The 13,666-nt window shown below is 32.5% G+C and overlaps 1 protein-coding gene across 1 annotated transcript; it reads left to right on the top strand.

The window, feature by feature from the left end:
• Positions 1-3,631: 3,631 nt before the first annotated feature.
• On the top strand, positions 3,632-4,474 carry LOC117183121. The gene is made up of 2 exons (XM_033376301.1): positions 3,632-4,027; positions 4,262-4,474. The coding sequence occupies exons 1-2, from the start codon at positions 3,632-3,634 to the stop codon at positions 4,472-4,474; spliced, it is 609 nt and encodes a 202-aa protein (XP_033232192.1).
• The last annotated feature ends 9,192 nt before the right edge of the window (positions 4,475-13,666 follow it).

A 13,666-nucleotide genomic window follows, 5' to 3' on the forward strand; every position in this document is an offset into this window, starting at 1 on the left:
TTCCACGAATTTGGTGAATTCCAAGAGTTTCATGAATTTCTTAAATTTCACGAATTCCTTGAATCTCATTGATTCCTTCAATTCCACGAATGACTTAAATTCCATCAATTCTGTGAATTCCATGAATTTCTTGAATTCCAAGAATCCTATAAATTCCTTAACTTTCTCGAATTCTGCGAATTTCATTAATTCCTTGAATTTCTAATAAGTAGCCAGATGAAGATACAAGTGAAAAAGTTGAAGAGAATAATTGTAGCTTTTAAAAAGTATCGGACAGATCTTGCCGTTTTTAATTTATTTTTTGAAATTGATATGCAAAAATTGAAAATTACCATATTGCGCCGAAAGAAGCGAAATACGTAAACCACTGAACGAAAACTTGTCGCATACACCCGAGTCTCGCTTTAGCAGCTCGCGGTTCAGCGATTCCCAGAACTGCTAGTCCACGCCGTTTCTCAGCCCTACGGGCGAGAGCCCGTTGCGATTCTTGCTTCGAAAGGTCCGCAGTGTGCGAGTACTCAATTGCGCAATATTATGCCTTCCAATTGGAAACTGTGAAGCTGGCCCTGACTGTTTATGTTTTGATTCACCCGATTTAGCAACAAGATTAATTTCAAGAAAACTCCTACGCTGTGGCTAAACCGAGAGTCTAGTGAATTATGCATTATCTATAAAAAATAACATAAAAACGTCAATCTTTTTTTATCATAACAATTTGAGGTCAAAAAGAATGTCTGGAGAAAGGATTGTAGCTTTTTATTGTAAGGTAACTTAGGAAATAAATATAGATTTAAAAATCCCTGGCAACAAACAAGCGCGTAGTTCGAGTGTCATGATGAGAATGTGAATATCAAAGCCTACAGAGTTTCGAATAAACTTGCTCAGTCATCAGACAAATTAACCGGCTCAAAACTATATATAATTATTTTCAATTAAATTTATTATTTTGCAATAAAAACTAAAATTGTCTAATATTAATTAATAACGAACTGTAAATTCTGATTTTCTCATGGTCAAAAAAAATTATTAAAATATTGATATATTATATTAGTGTACTCACCAACAGAATGAAAGATAACGGCAAGGAATAAGAACACAGTAGAGACAATCATCTTTTCCGATTGAGGACAAAGTGATTGGTGTTTTAGAAATAAATTCGATCAACAATGTAACTAGTGAATATTCTGCAGCCTCATTAGCTTATGCGCTTCATACTATACCTGTTATTTCTTTCATTGAAGGCACCAAGGTTTTCCTTTTGAGATATTCGTATTTAATCAGAAAACTGCTATCACCATTTCCGCAGTCTTTAGGTTTTTAAAAAAATGTGAATTTACATGATAAATTTATCTTATGTCTGCTACAGCGGTCCACTTAATTCTTTCAGAAAATAATATATATTCTATAAAATATGTTAAAAGAATTAAATACTCTCAAAAATATTTTTATCAGTGGCTTAGCTACAAAATCTTCCGCCCGGGGCCAAAAATAATTTGCCACCCATAGTTCTCAAATCTGCATTCAATTTAAAGATAGTTTTGCCGCCCAAAGCGTTTGCGCCCGGAGCAGCGGCCCCCTTCGCCTCCGCCTAGCTACGCCATTGATTTTTATCACTAAAATGTAAATATTAATGTCATTATTGTTATGTTAAATAAAAGGTTTTTTGAGGCAAAGAGATTTCTTCTAAGTCGAAGAAATTAGTTTTTTATTTATGCGAAAATTCTACTCTTATTTAAAATGATTTTCTGATTAACTGAAAAAGATTATTTCAATACACCAGTTTCTTCAACGCAAGGACACTTTAAGATGAAAAACTTTTTCGAACTTAAACAGATTTTTAATAAAATCAAATAATACCACAAACCTTAAAAAATTGTAGCAGTTATATTATTCTAACAAATAATAGCAATTATAACATTTTTTCTATTACGACCGTTCATTGGGGCCCTTTTACCAATAAAATAAATTTTAAGGTTCTACTTATTTACTTTCTCATCATTTATAATTGAGAAAGTATTAGAATTGTCGAAAATTTGGCATCACACTTTTTCAACGGATCTCCACGTTTCGAGACCCTCTGAATCCGAAAATCAGGTTTTCACGATGGCGTCTGTCTGTCTGTCCATCTGGCCGTCCGTCCGTAAACACGATAACTCTCGAAAAAATTAACGAATCAAATTCATCTTTGGCACACTTTTTTTAGGTCCTAAAAGAAAGGACGAGTTCGTGAACCAACCATTTTTGATAAAAATTCAAAAAGTGAGCGAAATTTGAAAATTTTTGAGATCACTTTTTTCAGAATTTGAAAATCCTATGTACGGATATTTATAGTATTGAAAAGAACAAACAAATACTCCTATGACTTTTTCGATAAAAGGAACATTCTCAGAGTTATAGCGTTTTCAAAATTTTTTTAATCAACCGAAAATCAAAATTTGAAGACGAAAAACGCGCGATATGAAAAAAGTCAACAGGAGAAAAACATTTCTTTTTGAAAGCCCTACAAGATTATCATAACCAATTTTTGCTTTTCTTCAACAATCGGATATTCAAATTTTGATTGCACAAAAAATAATGGAAAATAAAAAATTCCATTTTGTAGACAAAGTATGCAGGATACGAAAAAAGATGAATAAACAAAAATGTTTATCCCAAAAAAGATCTACAATTTCGTTACGAATCACTTCTTGATAGGACGCGTACTTTTTGTGAAAAATAACGTTGAAAAATAATAAAATAAAAAAAAATGTGTGGAAAAACGACGAAAGTTACAAGAAAAAAAAAATCCAACCAAACCGTTTACAAATGTCTGTCGGAAATCGAGCGTGCAGCGCGAGATTTCCGAGACTTTTCATTTAACCCTCAAATGCTAGAACGGATCCTAGGGACCCGGACGTGTTTATCCGCAGCGATTTTTCCAGAAAGTTTTATATTTTGTTTGAAAATATTTATTATACCTAATTAATTTTCATATGTATTTTTAAAATACTCATTTTTACCAGACTCTGGGCTACAATTTAAAAATAATAAAGCTAGACTTTTTCAAACTGGAGATATTTCTGTTTGAAGTTTGCTCTGGTCTCTTAAATCTGTTCTAGGTAAATGAGAAAAGTACGAGATTCTAGCAGTGAAGGGTTAAAAAATAAAAAAGTTATTAGGTTTAAAATTTGAAATTTAAGAAAAAACATTTGAAAAAATGTATCCTAATAAAAATATTTATAAGAAATTAATAAATTACAAGTGGAAAAATCATTTTAATACATCGTTTTTATTTCCGAACAATTAAAATTATTTATATTTTAATTTAATTAGCAATAATATTTTCAGTTGAACTGAAATTATAAGTTTTATAGACAATTATTCTGCTTCAAATTTGAGATAAGTCAACATTTTCATCTGTAGAATAACATTTGCGTTTAAAACAAATTATAGCCAAAAATTAAATTATTGATACGAGGGCTGTTTGAGAAGGCAGTGACTTTTTGAATAAGAGATTTTTTTCGGCAAATAAGCACTTTATTTCGTCAACGCCATCTATGAATAGACTCTTGTTAAATCTTGAGCAAGCTGGGTCATTTAATTTGTGTTTGACAGCTAATGAAAGCACATAACCACGTGAATTTTAACGAAAATGGAAAAAAGTGAATTTCGTGTCCTGATTAAGCATTATCTTTTACGTAAAAAAACCATTACTGAAACGAAGGAAAGGCTTGACAAATACTATGAGAACTCTGCACCGTCAATTTTAATGGTTAAGAAGTGGTTCACTGAGTTCCGTTGTGGTCGTACCAGCACAAGTGACGCCGAACGTTCAGGTCGCCCAAAAGAGGTCATTACGCCAAAAATCGTCGATAAAATCCATGGAATGATATTGAACGATAGGAGAATGAAAGTGCGTGAGGTGGCTGAGGCTGTAGGCATCTCAATTGAGCGGGTACGTCACATTTTACATGAATGTTTAGACATGAAAAAACTATCCGCGAGATGGGTGCCGCGATTGCTCACACTCGACCATAAGCGCAATCGTGTGACCACTTCAAAGGAGTGTTTGACGATGTTCAACCGCAATCCGAACGAGTTCTTGCGCCTTCTCGTAACCGTGGACGAAACGTGGATCCATCACAACACACCAGAAACCAAGGACCAATCAAAACAGTGGGTTTCTCCGGGTGAGCTTTAGGAAAGATTCGATACTGATTTGAAGAAAAAACGACCGCATCTGTCGAGGAAAAAAGTACTGTTCCATCAGGACAATGCACAGGTGCACACATGTGTAGTTGCGATGGCAAAAATCCATAATTTGGACTGCGAACTGCTACCTCATCCAGAATGTTCTCCAGATGTAGCCCCCAGCAACTATTTCCTGTTTCCAAACATGAAGAAATGGCTGGGCAGTAAGAGATTTGGGTCGAATGAAGAGGTCATCACCGAAGCAAACGCCTATTTCGAGGGCCTTGAGAAAACCTATTATTAGGAAGAATTAAACAAATTTGGAAACACGCTGGACTAAGTGTATCCAACCAGGAGGAGATTATGTTGAAAAATAAAACCCTTTTTCCTGAAAAACATCTCTTATTAAAAAATTCACAGACTTATCAAACAGCCCTCGTATAAAATTTCATTTGAAATTACAAATAGTGAATTAAAATACATAATTAAGAAGAACAATCTCAAGAAACATTTTAAACAAGTTAGGCTTTCTCTTTGTCAGATTTTGTTTTCGGACATATTCGGTTATATTACAATACATTTCTATAAAAACAATATGTTTAATTAAGAGACTTTTAATTTAGACTATTCCTGTTAATACCATAAACAAATTTAATAAACAAAAAATTATTTAGGCATTTATCAACCGAAAACTTCGTTTTTTTCGATGTTCTTTTTTATGCTTGAATCATGCATTTTTTAATCAATTTGTTTAAAACACCATTAAATTTATTAACTTATTATATTTATTTATGAAAGTATTATAAAATTTTCAATTAAAAGGACTGGCATCGAAAAAAAAAACAAATTTTTCCTTTCGCAGATGCCCAAATAATGCATTTGTTCATTAAATTTGTTTAAAAAACATTAAATCTATCAACTACTCACAAATTTTATTGATATTTTTTAATCAATTTCTCAACTAAAAGGACTGGCATTGCAAAAAATAAATTTGTCCGTCGATAAAAGACCAAATAATGCATTTTTTTTCAAATTTGTTTCATCAAATCATAAAATTATGGAAAACGAAGTCTTAGAAACGTGGTAAATAAAATCTTATAAAAAATATTTTAAAAAATTAATATAGTCCAATTTTATTCTGAATTGGTATGTAGTTGATTAGTTCGTCCGGAAATACCTTGAAAATGAATTTTTTTATGTTTTTTAAATATAAAAAGATTAACAAATATACAAAACAATTGTAGATACAGCAGATCCAAAACTGTTTTTCCTTTCTTCGACCGTTTTAATTTTCAATCAGTCTTGTATCGTCCGTCTGTAAACATCGTTTTAATTATGTGACATTTTTCATAAATTATTGGAGCCTCTCCAATATCTGTGAGGCTTCAATCAATAAAAATTTTATTCTGTTAAAAAATCAAAAAAAAAAGTTTTTAATGACGCTGTTTCTTTTTATAAAATATGATTTTGTTTTTTGACTCAGATTTGTATATCGACTCTTGATAAAGACTCGCAGTGTTGGTCGAAACGTTGAGGATTTTTAAAAGAAATAAATACGTTTTTAACATGTTATTTCGGATGCTTTTATTTTGATTTTATCATCGACCGTAAGACCGAATATTTGCTGAATTTAGCTGAAATACTGATTATAAAAAGAATATATTGAAAGTATTTAGCTAATTTGCAAGAATTGTAAAATAATAAAAAATAGTGTCATTTTATATTAATATTTATTTAAATTGTGAGTAGATGATAAAATATTTGTTATATGCCTTACTTATTTCTTTACCATATAATGCGACGTGGAATAAAAAATTCTTGGATAATAATCTCTTGCCAATAACACACTATGTATCTAGTTTTAAATCAAAGTATTCTTGTTGATTCAACTTTATCACTGCCAATGCGACTTAGCAAGTAACATTGCTATTCCACAATCTTTTTTTTGTACTAAATAATCTATTTTATTTCAATTGGGAATATTATTTAAATATAATCAATCATCAATATTATTATTATTGATAGAAGGACACTCGATTATTGATAATACAGAAAATTATGGAACTGAAATTTACTGAACTGTCGGAATTATTTCCAAATATTAAGTTGATTGTTATGAATAAAACAATATGAAACTGGGTCCCTTTTAAAGTTTTCGATAAATGCGAATTATTTAATTTTTGGAATGACTTTCCTTTTTACAAATTTTTGCTTCGCCAACACTGCAAATTCTAAGAGTATATTTTTTCAACAAAAATTATCAGGTTCCACACATCATTTTTTCGCTTCCTCAGATCACATAAAATAATTGCATGAATTTTAAGATTTTGGAAATGTCAAGCATGTTTTAAATTTAATAGTCTCTTCTTATTTTTTATGATTATACCTGATGATGAAAACTCCAGTCATATTAAATTCTATATCAATTTCTCTTGTGCAAATTTATTTCCCCTAAAACGTGAAAGCTTACATAAATGGTGAAATTATATGAAATGTAAATATTTTAAAAGTACAGACTTAAAAGCATCTAATCTAAGAGATAGCGGCTACAGTGTAGGTTATATGAGATAAAGAGTCAGTCAAGTATTCATTCTTTACTTTTTTATTAAATTTTTTATTAATAATTTAATTATCTGCCCTTCTAATTAAAAAAGATGAAGATTGTCTGGACTCTACTCTTATCCTTGGTGGTTATCTTCGATTCCATTGGTGAATATACTAAGAATATGATTAATAATTTGTAACTCTTCTGCATGTGAAGTTAGAAATAAAGAGGAAAAAGCCGTGCGTATAAGAAATAAAACTTTACAAAACTTGATTGAAAGAAAAAGGAAATTCTAAGATAAAATGCTTGAAAATTAAATTTGAGAGTTGACCAGTGAGTAATTTCAAAAGTTAGGTTAAGATTATTGTCCAAATGTTTTTAAAAAAAATTTACTAAATAATACAGGGAAGGTGTATTTCTAAAATCGAATGGTACTTTATTCCACTTGAAAGTTTATACGTTTTTTGAAAACGATTCTACGTCTTTCACAGCACTCAAACTGTGCTGGAAACTGAGTACCAAAACCTAAAGTTTTTTTGTGACAAGACAATCTGCATTGAAAATTACGTCCACATTCACAACAACACGAAGGGAAGATTAGGTGGCGCCGCTCATCTAACACGTACAATTGTCGCGCCTATCACACAGTGAACAGTTTCACTTTGGTTGGTAGAGCGGCTTCACTGATTTGGGAGAACCATTACCCCGAACAGGCTGAACTGTTTTAACAACAGGATATTTGAGCCGTTCTGCACTCGCGGCGCTTGCGGAGGATTTCCGCGACAGTTTTATCAAACTTCTCTCCGTATAATAATATACAAAAATACAATTACGTCGTTACTTCAAGAAAAATGTAATCCTCTGTTTTTTGTTGCAGAATTAGGTTCACAGTTCGAGTGTTTGCCGAATGGTGACCCAATTCCTGGTGTTCCCCGTCGCCGACCATCTGCTTCTTCTCCTGACAGACATTCTCCTGGCAGGTCTCTTCCTTCTGCCAGACCACATTCTTCTCCCGGGTCTCCACCAATTGCCGAACCAACTCTTCGTATCAGGTCCAGCTCTCCCCATCCTGTCGAGCCACCTCTTCGTGTCAGGACCAGGTCTCCGCTTTGTATCAGGAATCCTCGACCTCTCAGGTCCAGGACTCCTTTAGCCAGGAATCCTTCTTCTGACATACTTGGATATCCAGTTAAAGAACTTAAATTTCTTCGACTTATTCCCCACAGAAATCCCAACCGCATATTCCTACTCCGAAGATACACTTTTCCTTTCGATACATTAATTCGATTGAGAAAGCACCGTAATATCCTCTACCCTACGCCACTCGATGAACGAATTGTATTATCAACATCCAATGGTGATGTATGTGCAATAATGGAAAAGTTATCAAATGGGTACGCTTTTTTTCGTGGAATATTTTTACATGTTAATCCGACGGGTAAAAGGGCAAAATACAACATGTACAACGGCACTGCTCAAGAAATGACTCCACAAGAAATCTCGGATTGTCTAGTAGGTCCCCAAAACCCAATATCAAAGCAATTTAGAGTATTTCATGAGTAAACCAAAATTCTTCACACCGTCAATTCGATTTACAAATTCCTTTTACCATGGTCCATGATCCAGGAAATGACCCTGAATTTCTTTTTAACCGAGGATTTCACAAATTATAAAATTACTCAGTTTCAATGCATAATTCTACACTTTTATATTTAATAACTTTTCGATTTTAAATCTTCATTTTCAGGCGTACATTTTCAATTCATTGAATTTTAGAATTTAGAGTGGCAGGCTTTAACAATGAAAATGTAGAAGCATTCAAAAAATTTAGTTTTTCAAAGAAAACGTTTTAAGTTGGTCAGCTGTAAATATATATTGATTCATGATTTTCAAAATCGATCTGTAGTTCAAGTATTAAGAACTGAACAATAATTGATTTTATATGACGACTCTGCATCGGTTCAATATGATTTTGATCTTTCCAGTTACAAAATTTACATTTTGTAAGTAAATGATTTAAAGATATAAAAACGGAGTCTCGTCACTTTTCTCGCGGTTTGTGTTTGATTAAAGTGTATAAAAAATGCTAAATTTTCTACATTATGTTGAACTCAATTATATTAAATAAATGTGTTATTCATTTATGTACATCAAACTACTACAGACTACAGATGGACAATCATGAACAAACGATAAAAGTTGTGTAAGCTTTCGATTAGTAATGAAATATTAATCATTATTTTAAATTTTAAATCGACAAATATCACAAGCTTTAATATTTACTTTAGGTGGTTCGGAATCAGGAGAGATTCGTGTCAATAAAGTAAGGTAAAATAGATCGGGTGTATAAATAAGTCTAATTTTTCCACTCTGACGAAATAGCTTATAAATATGTACAGTTTCACAATATTAACAATATTTTCTGCTAATTGTTTTAATATTAAATCCTTAGCAAATAGTTATCTTGCACTATCGAATTATTAAATTTTTTAAATAACTGAATAAATAATTTTTCAGTGATTTCCAGTTGCTCGCTTTTTCCTTTTCGAATTAGTAGAATTTTATTTTTGATGAGTGAGATTTTACAAATTTAGATTATGAAAGACGACCGACAAACAACAAGAATATCATTCTACCAAAAAGAAGAATTTTCAAACAAATAATTTTCACATAAAAGACGAAATATAACATTTAAAAATTCTATTTCAACTAATAAAATATGAATTTTCAAACAAATAGTTTTCTAAAAAAAAAAAAGGAAAAAAAATTCATTTACAGCTCAAAACAAAATTGCATACAACTGGTAAATTTTCAACCAAGTATTGTATAATAACAACATTACCAGTAAAAAAATTATTTAAAACCGAAAAAAGTGTAGAAAAAAATTAATTTTCAGCGTGGACGTGAGGTGGTCGGGTTTGGCGAAATGTAAAAGGTAAGGTTAGGTTGTAACTGAGTCAGGTGAATTTCGTTATGAGAGTTAAAACCTTCAAGCGGGACAAGGGTGACTTCCGTAGTGAGAGGGTAGATTAAGAGAGAGAAAAGGGTGTTTGCAAAGGCTGTTCAGGGGTAACAAGAGGATCAAGGTAAAGTATAGGGTGATGGCTTTCCTGCCACCCATCAGCAACAGATGAGCTGAACGTGGGAGAGATAGAAGGGCTCAAAGAGGGTTCTGGTAGTGTTACAGACCGAAAGATATTTTGGATTGAGAATTTGAGGATTAGGCATGGGGGATGGGAAAATGAGAATAAAGAGCTCAGGGAGAAACTGAAAGGATCAGAGAGAGAGAGATATATATAGAGAGAAGGGGGGGGGGGTAGTGTGGGCAAGGAACGTGAAAGAAGTTAAAGTGAAACAGATGGAAGTGAAGATAAGGTTACGTTAGGTAGGTTAGATACAGGGTAGGTCAGGAATAGAGTTAGGAGGAAGGGGAGAGTACGATTGGAAAAATATTTGAGTAAGAGTAGAGAACATAGATAGATGAGAATGTGGGAGAGCGTAGAAACGAAAAAGTGGAGGTTGCAACTAGGGAGCAAATAGGGGATGACGACTTGGTGGGGAAGGAACGGAAAAAAATATAGCCGAGGCTGCCAAGGAGTATAGATGGAGGCACTAGGAAGCAGTTGGAATGAAGAAGAAAGGCAGGTCTAGTGGATGAATTATAAAGGGTGTTAGAAATAGATTTGAGGAATAATCTCATGGCGGCATGGGGGTAGGGGCTAAAATGATGGCGGTAAAGATAGGTGGAGTGCCGTGCACTTTTGATACAGCGTACAGTAGGATTATTATGAAAAGGATTAAAGAAATAGTAAAAGCATTTTCATGAAAAAGAGAAGAGAGTATGATGGTATGGCAGAAGGGGGGGGGGGTATTTTATGCGAGAAAAGACAGTGAAGAAGACCTTCCCCGGAAAAGAGAGAGTTTGGAAAGAGCATCAAAGCATAAGGTAATAAGTAAGGAGGGGAAGATTTTAAGGAACTGGTCGGAGGATAGAGGCTGGGCGGTGGCGAATGGTATGGCAACAGGGAACTACGAAGGTGGAAGAGTACGAAGAAATGAGGAATAAATTTCAGTTGATATGATTTATTTCTCTAAATTTGAAAGATTTAAAGAGGTTTTAAATTATTGTAAATAGATTAAAACAGATTTTATAGTATTTGAAGTATTTAAAGAGAATAAAGGAATATAATTATATTGCACGAGAAGTGCAGGTAAGTAAATATTGTAAGCCTCCTCTAAAGTCTCCACTCACAAAAAATTCTTTAATTCAAACAAAATTTGTTTTGTTCGTTTATCATTAATTTTCAATTTAATTAATTTAATTAATTGCGGTTCATACACGGTATACATGAAAACTCTTTCTGACTGAGATGTGACTGCTTAGTTGAAATGCGTCAATTTCTTCGGTCGTCAATTCTTTTACCTCTCCATTGTATATATTTATTTTTGCCCGATGCGACTTCATATGAATACTAGGAACAGCCTTATATAATCCACGTAAATCCATACTTCTGTTTGATTTTTTTTCTAATATTGCAAAGACGTCACCATTGGACGTGGACAATACAATTTGTGGTTTAGTTGGCAAGGGCAAGAGGATATACTTTCTGTTTCTGGTTCGAATTGGTTTATCGAGAGGAAAAGTGTAACTTCGAAGTTCGAATATCCATGTGGGATTGTTGTGGGGCACAAGTCGAATAGATCTAAGCTCTTCAAAATGATATCCAAGTACGCCAGGTAAAGTTTGCCTGGCATGAGGAGACCTGGACCTCTCACGAAGAGAAGGGGGTTCAGCAGAAGCAAGAGAAAGAAGAGTTCCACGAGAATGTCTGTCAGAAGAGTAAGAAGCAGAAGGCCTGGAACGAGAAACAACAGGAATAGGATCGCCATTAGGCAAGCACTCGAACTGTGAACTTAATTCTGCAACAAAAAATAAAGGATTACATTTTTCTTAAAATACACAAGCGTATGCTGGTATACCATGAGTTTTAATTAAGGGGACAGATTCTATTATCGCCTCTAAATTTTTATCGCTAAACGTATTTTGCCTTCAACTACACCTCTGAAAAGGTGATCAGGGCGACCATGATTGAACATGTTGTGGCAACTGCAATCGTGGGATGTTGGGCCACCAGCTTTATATTAGTAATAATACACAATAACTACTTTATTCAATAAATATAAACTTGCGAAGTTGGAAGGTACCATATGTGACCACTCGCGCATAGAGGAACCTAATGCCGAGAAAATCGATCATTAGTTTTTCACACCTATTTTAGTTTCTCATTTTCTCTTTCTTAGTAAAGAAAATATTATTTCTATATCTATTCTATATCTTTTCTATATCACACCTATTATAGTTTCTCATTTTCTCTTTCTTAGTAAAGAAAATATTATTTCTATATATTAAAAAAATCAAATTGCTATTCGACTGCAAATTAGTAAAATTGATGGTAAAATTGATTCGTGCAGATTAAACTTCAAATTTATCATGTGCCTATAGCTTAAAAAAATTATTAGAATATAGAAAAATTAGTATATTTACCAACAGAATTTAGCGTCACGGCCAAGCATAAGACTAGAGTGCAGACAATCCGCATATTTTTTGATTAGGGAACAAACTGATTGGTATAATGTAAATGAATTTAATGAACAATACAGTTAAGGAATATTCTTTTGCCTCGAGAGCTTATATAATCTATACCACCGCCGTTATCTCTTAGGTTAAAGGCATCAAGTGTGTCCTTCAGAGATATTAAGATTTGGTAAGAGTCAGTTTCAAAGAAAAAAATATGGCTAGAAACTTCATCAAAAACGATGTCATTATTTATATAATATTCCACGTTGTTGAAAAAACTGATCTTTACATGATATAGTTGTCATGTCTGTGAGTAGCTCTACGTTTATTGAATCAAGTTTTATATTATAGATCTTAAATTTGCGCAATTCCATGGAATGCATACATTTTTTATTTTATTTTTATTTGTCTTAAACTTTGAAAATAGAATTTTGATATGAAATAAAAATAATTTGATATATTTATGTAACAGTTAATTCCAAAAATCGTGGTAAATCGAATTTAATAGAAAATTCTAAACAAATTTAAAAACATCGAATTTCGTTTTGCCTTCCTGGACAGTTTACTCAAATTTTAAGTAGATGATGAAATAATTTGTTATGTGAAATAATTTATTCGATGACATACACTACGACGTTTGATAAAAAATCATTGGGCATGAATCTTTTTTCATATACATACTATGAATATAGTTTAACAATTAAAGTATTCTGGTTGATTCAACTTTATCTATGATTTTGCAAATAACATTGCTATTCTTAAATCATTTGAATTCTTCATTGTATCAAATCCTCTATTTTATTGGAAAAATAGTGCCATTCACAGAAATATACCAAATTTAAGTTGTTAAAGAAAATAATTCAGAAAACAGTTTTTACAACTGAGAAATGGTAGATTAGCTGGAATACCCAGAAACTCATTTGGTTGAATCACTTTCCTTTTTATAAATTTTTTCCTCATCAACTCTACAAATACTATGAGCATTTTTTTGCAACAAATATTATCTGGTTCTGCACTTCATTTTTTGGATTCTCAGCGGACTCACGATAATTTAATGTATTTTCAGATTTTGGAAACATCACGTTTTATGAAAAATTAATAGTAGTTTTTTATGATTATAAAGTTATAATCTCTGATGACAACACATTGTAAGATTGTGATGTCATCATATTTTCATTCTAAAATGTACAGAAGATTTTGAGAACAATTAGCTCCTTTTCTGAATCTGGTTATTAAGACTCCTATTCTACGAGGGTGGATCAAATATAAATCGGAATTTTACAAATACTTTTCTTAGTCAATCGCAAGCACTCTCACAGTGTAGGTTCTTGTAATGTAGTGTATTAGGAGTGGGTAAAACGCTTGGTGAGCTG

The sequence above is a fragment of the Belonocnema kinseyi genome, chromosome 2 (assembly GCF_010883055.1).
Source record: "Belonocnema kinseyi isolate 2016_QV_RU_SX_M_011 chromosome 2, B_treatae_v1, whole genome shotgun sequence".
Classification (NCBI taxonomy): Eukaryota; Metazoa; Arthropoda; class Insecta; order Hymenoptera; family Cynipidae; genus Belonocnema; species Belonocnema kinseyi.

Excerpts from the sequence above, each read along its gene's own strand:
- LOC117183121 (XM_033376301.1), top strand. The coding sequence starts at position 3,632 with ATGGAAAAAAGTGAATTTCGTGTCCTGATTAAGCATTATCTTTTACGT. Across the intron at positions 4,028-4,261 it reads TCGACCATAAGCGCAATCGT|GTGCACACATGTGTAGTTGC; the intron begins GTGACCACTTCA and ends GACAATGCACAG.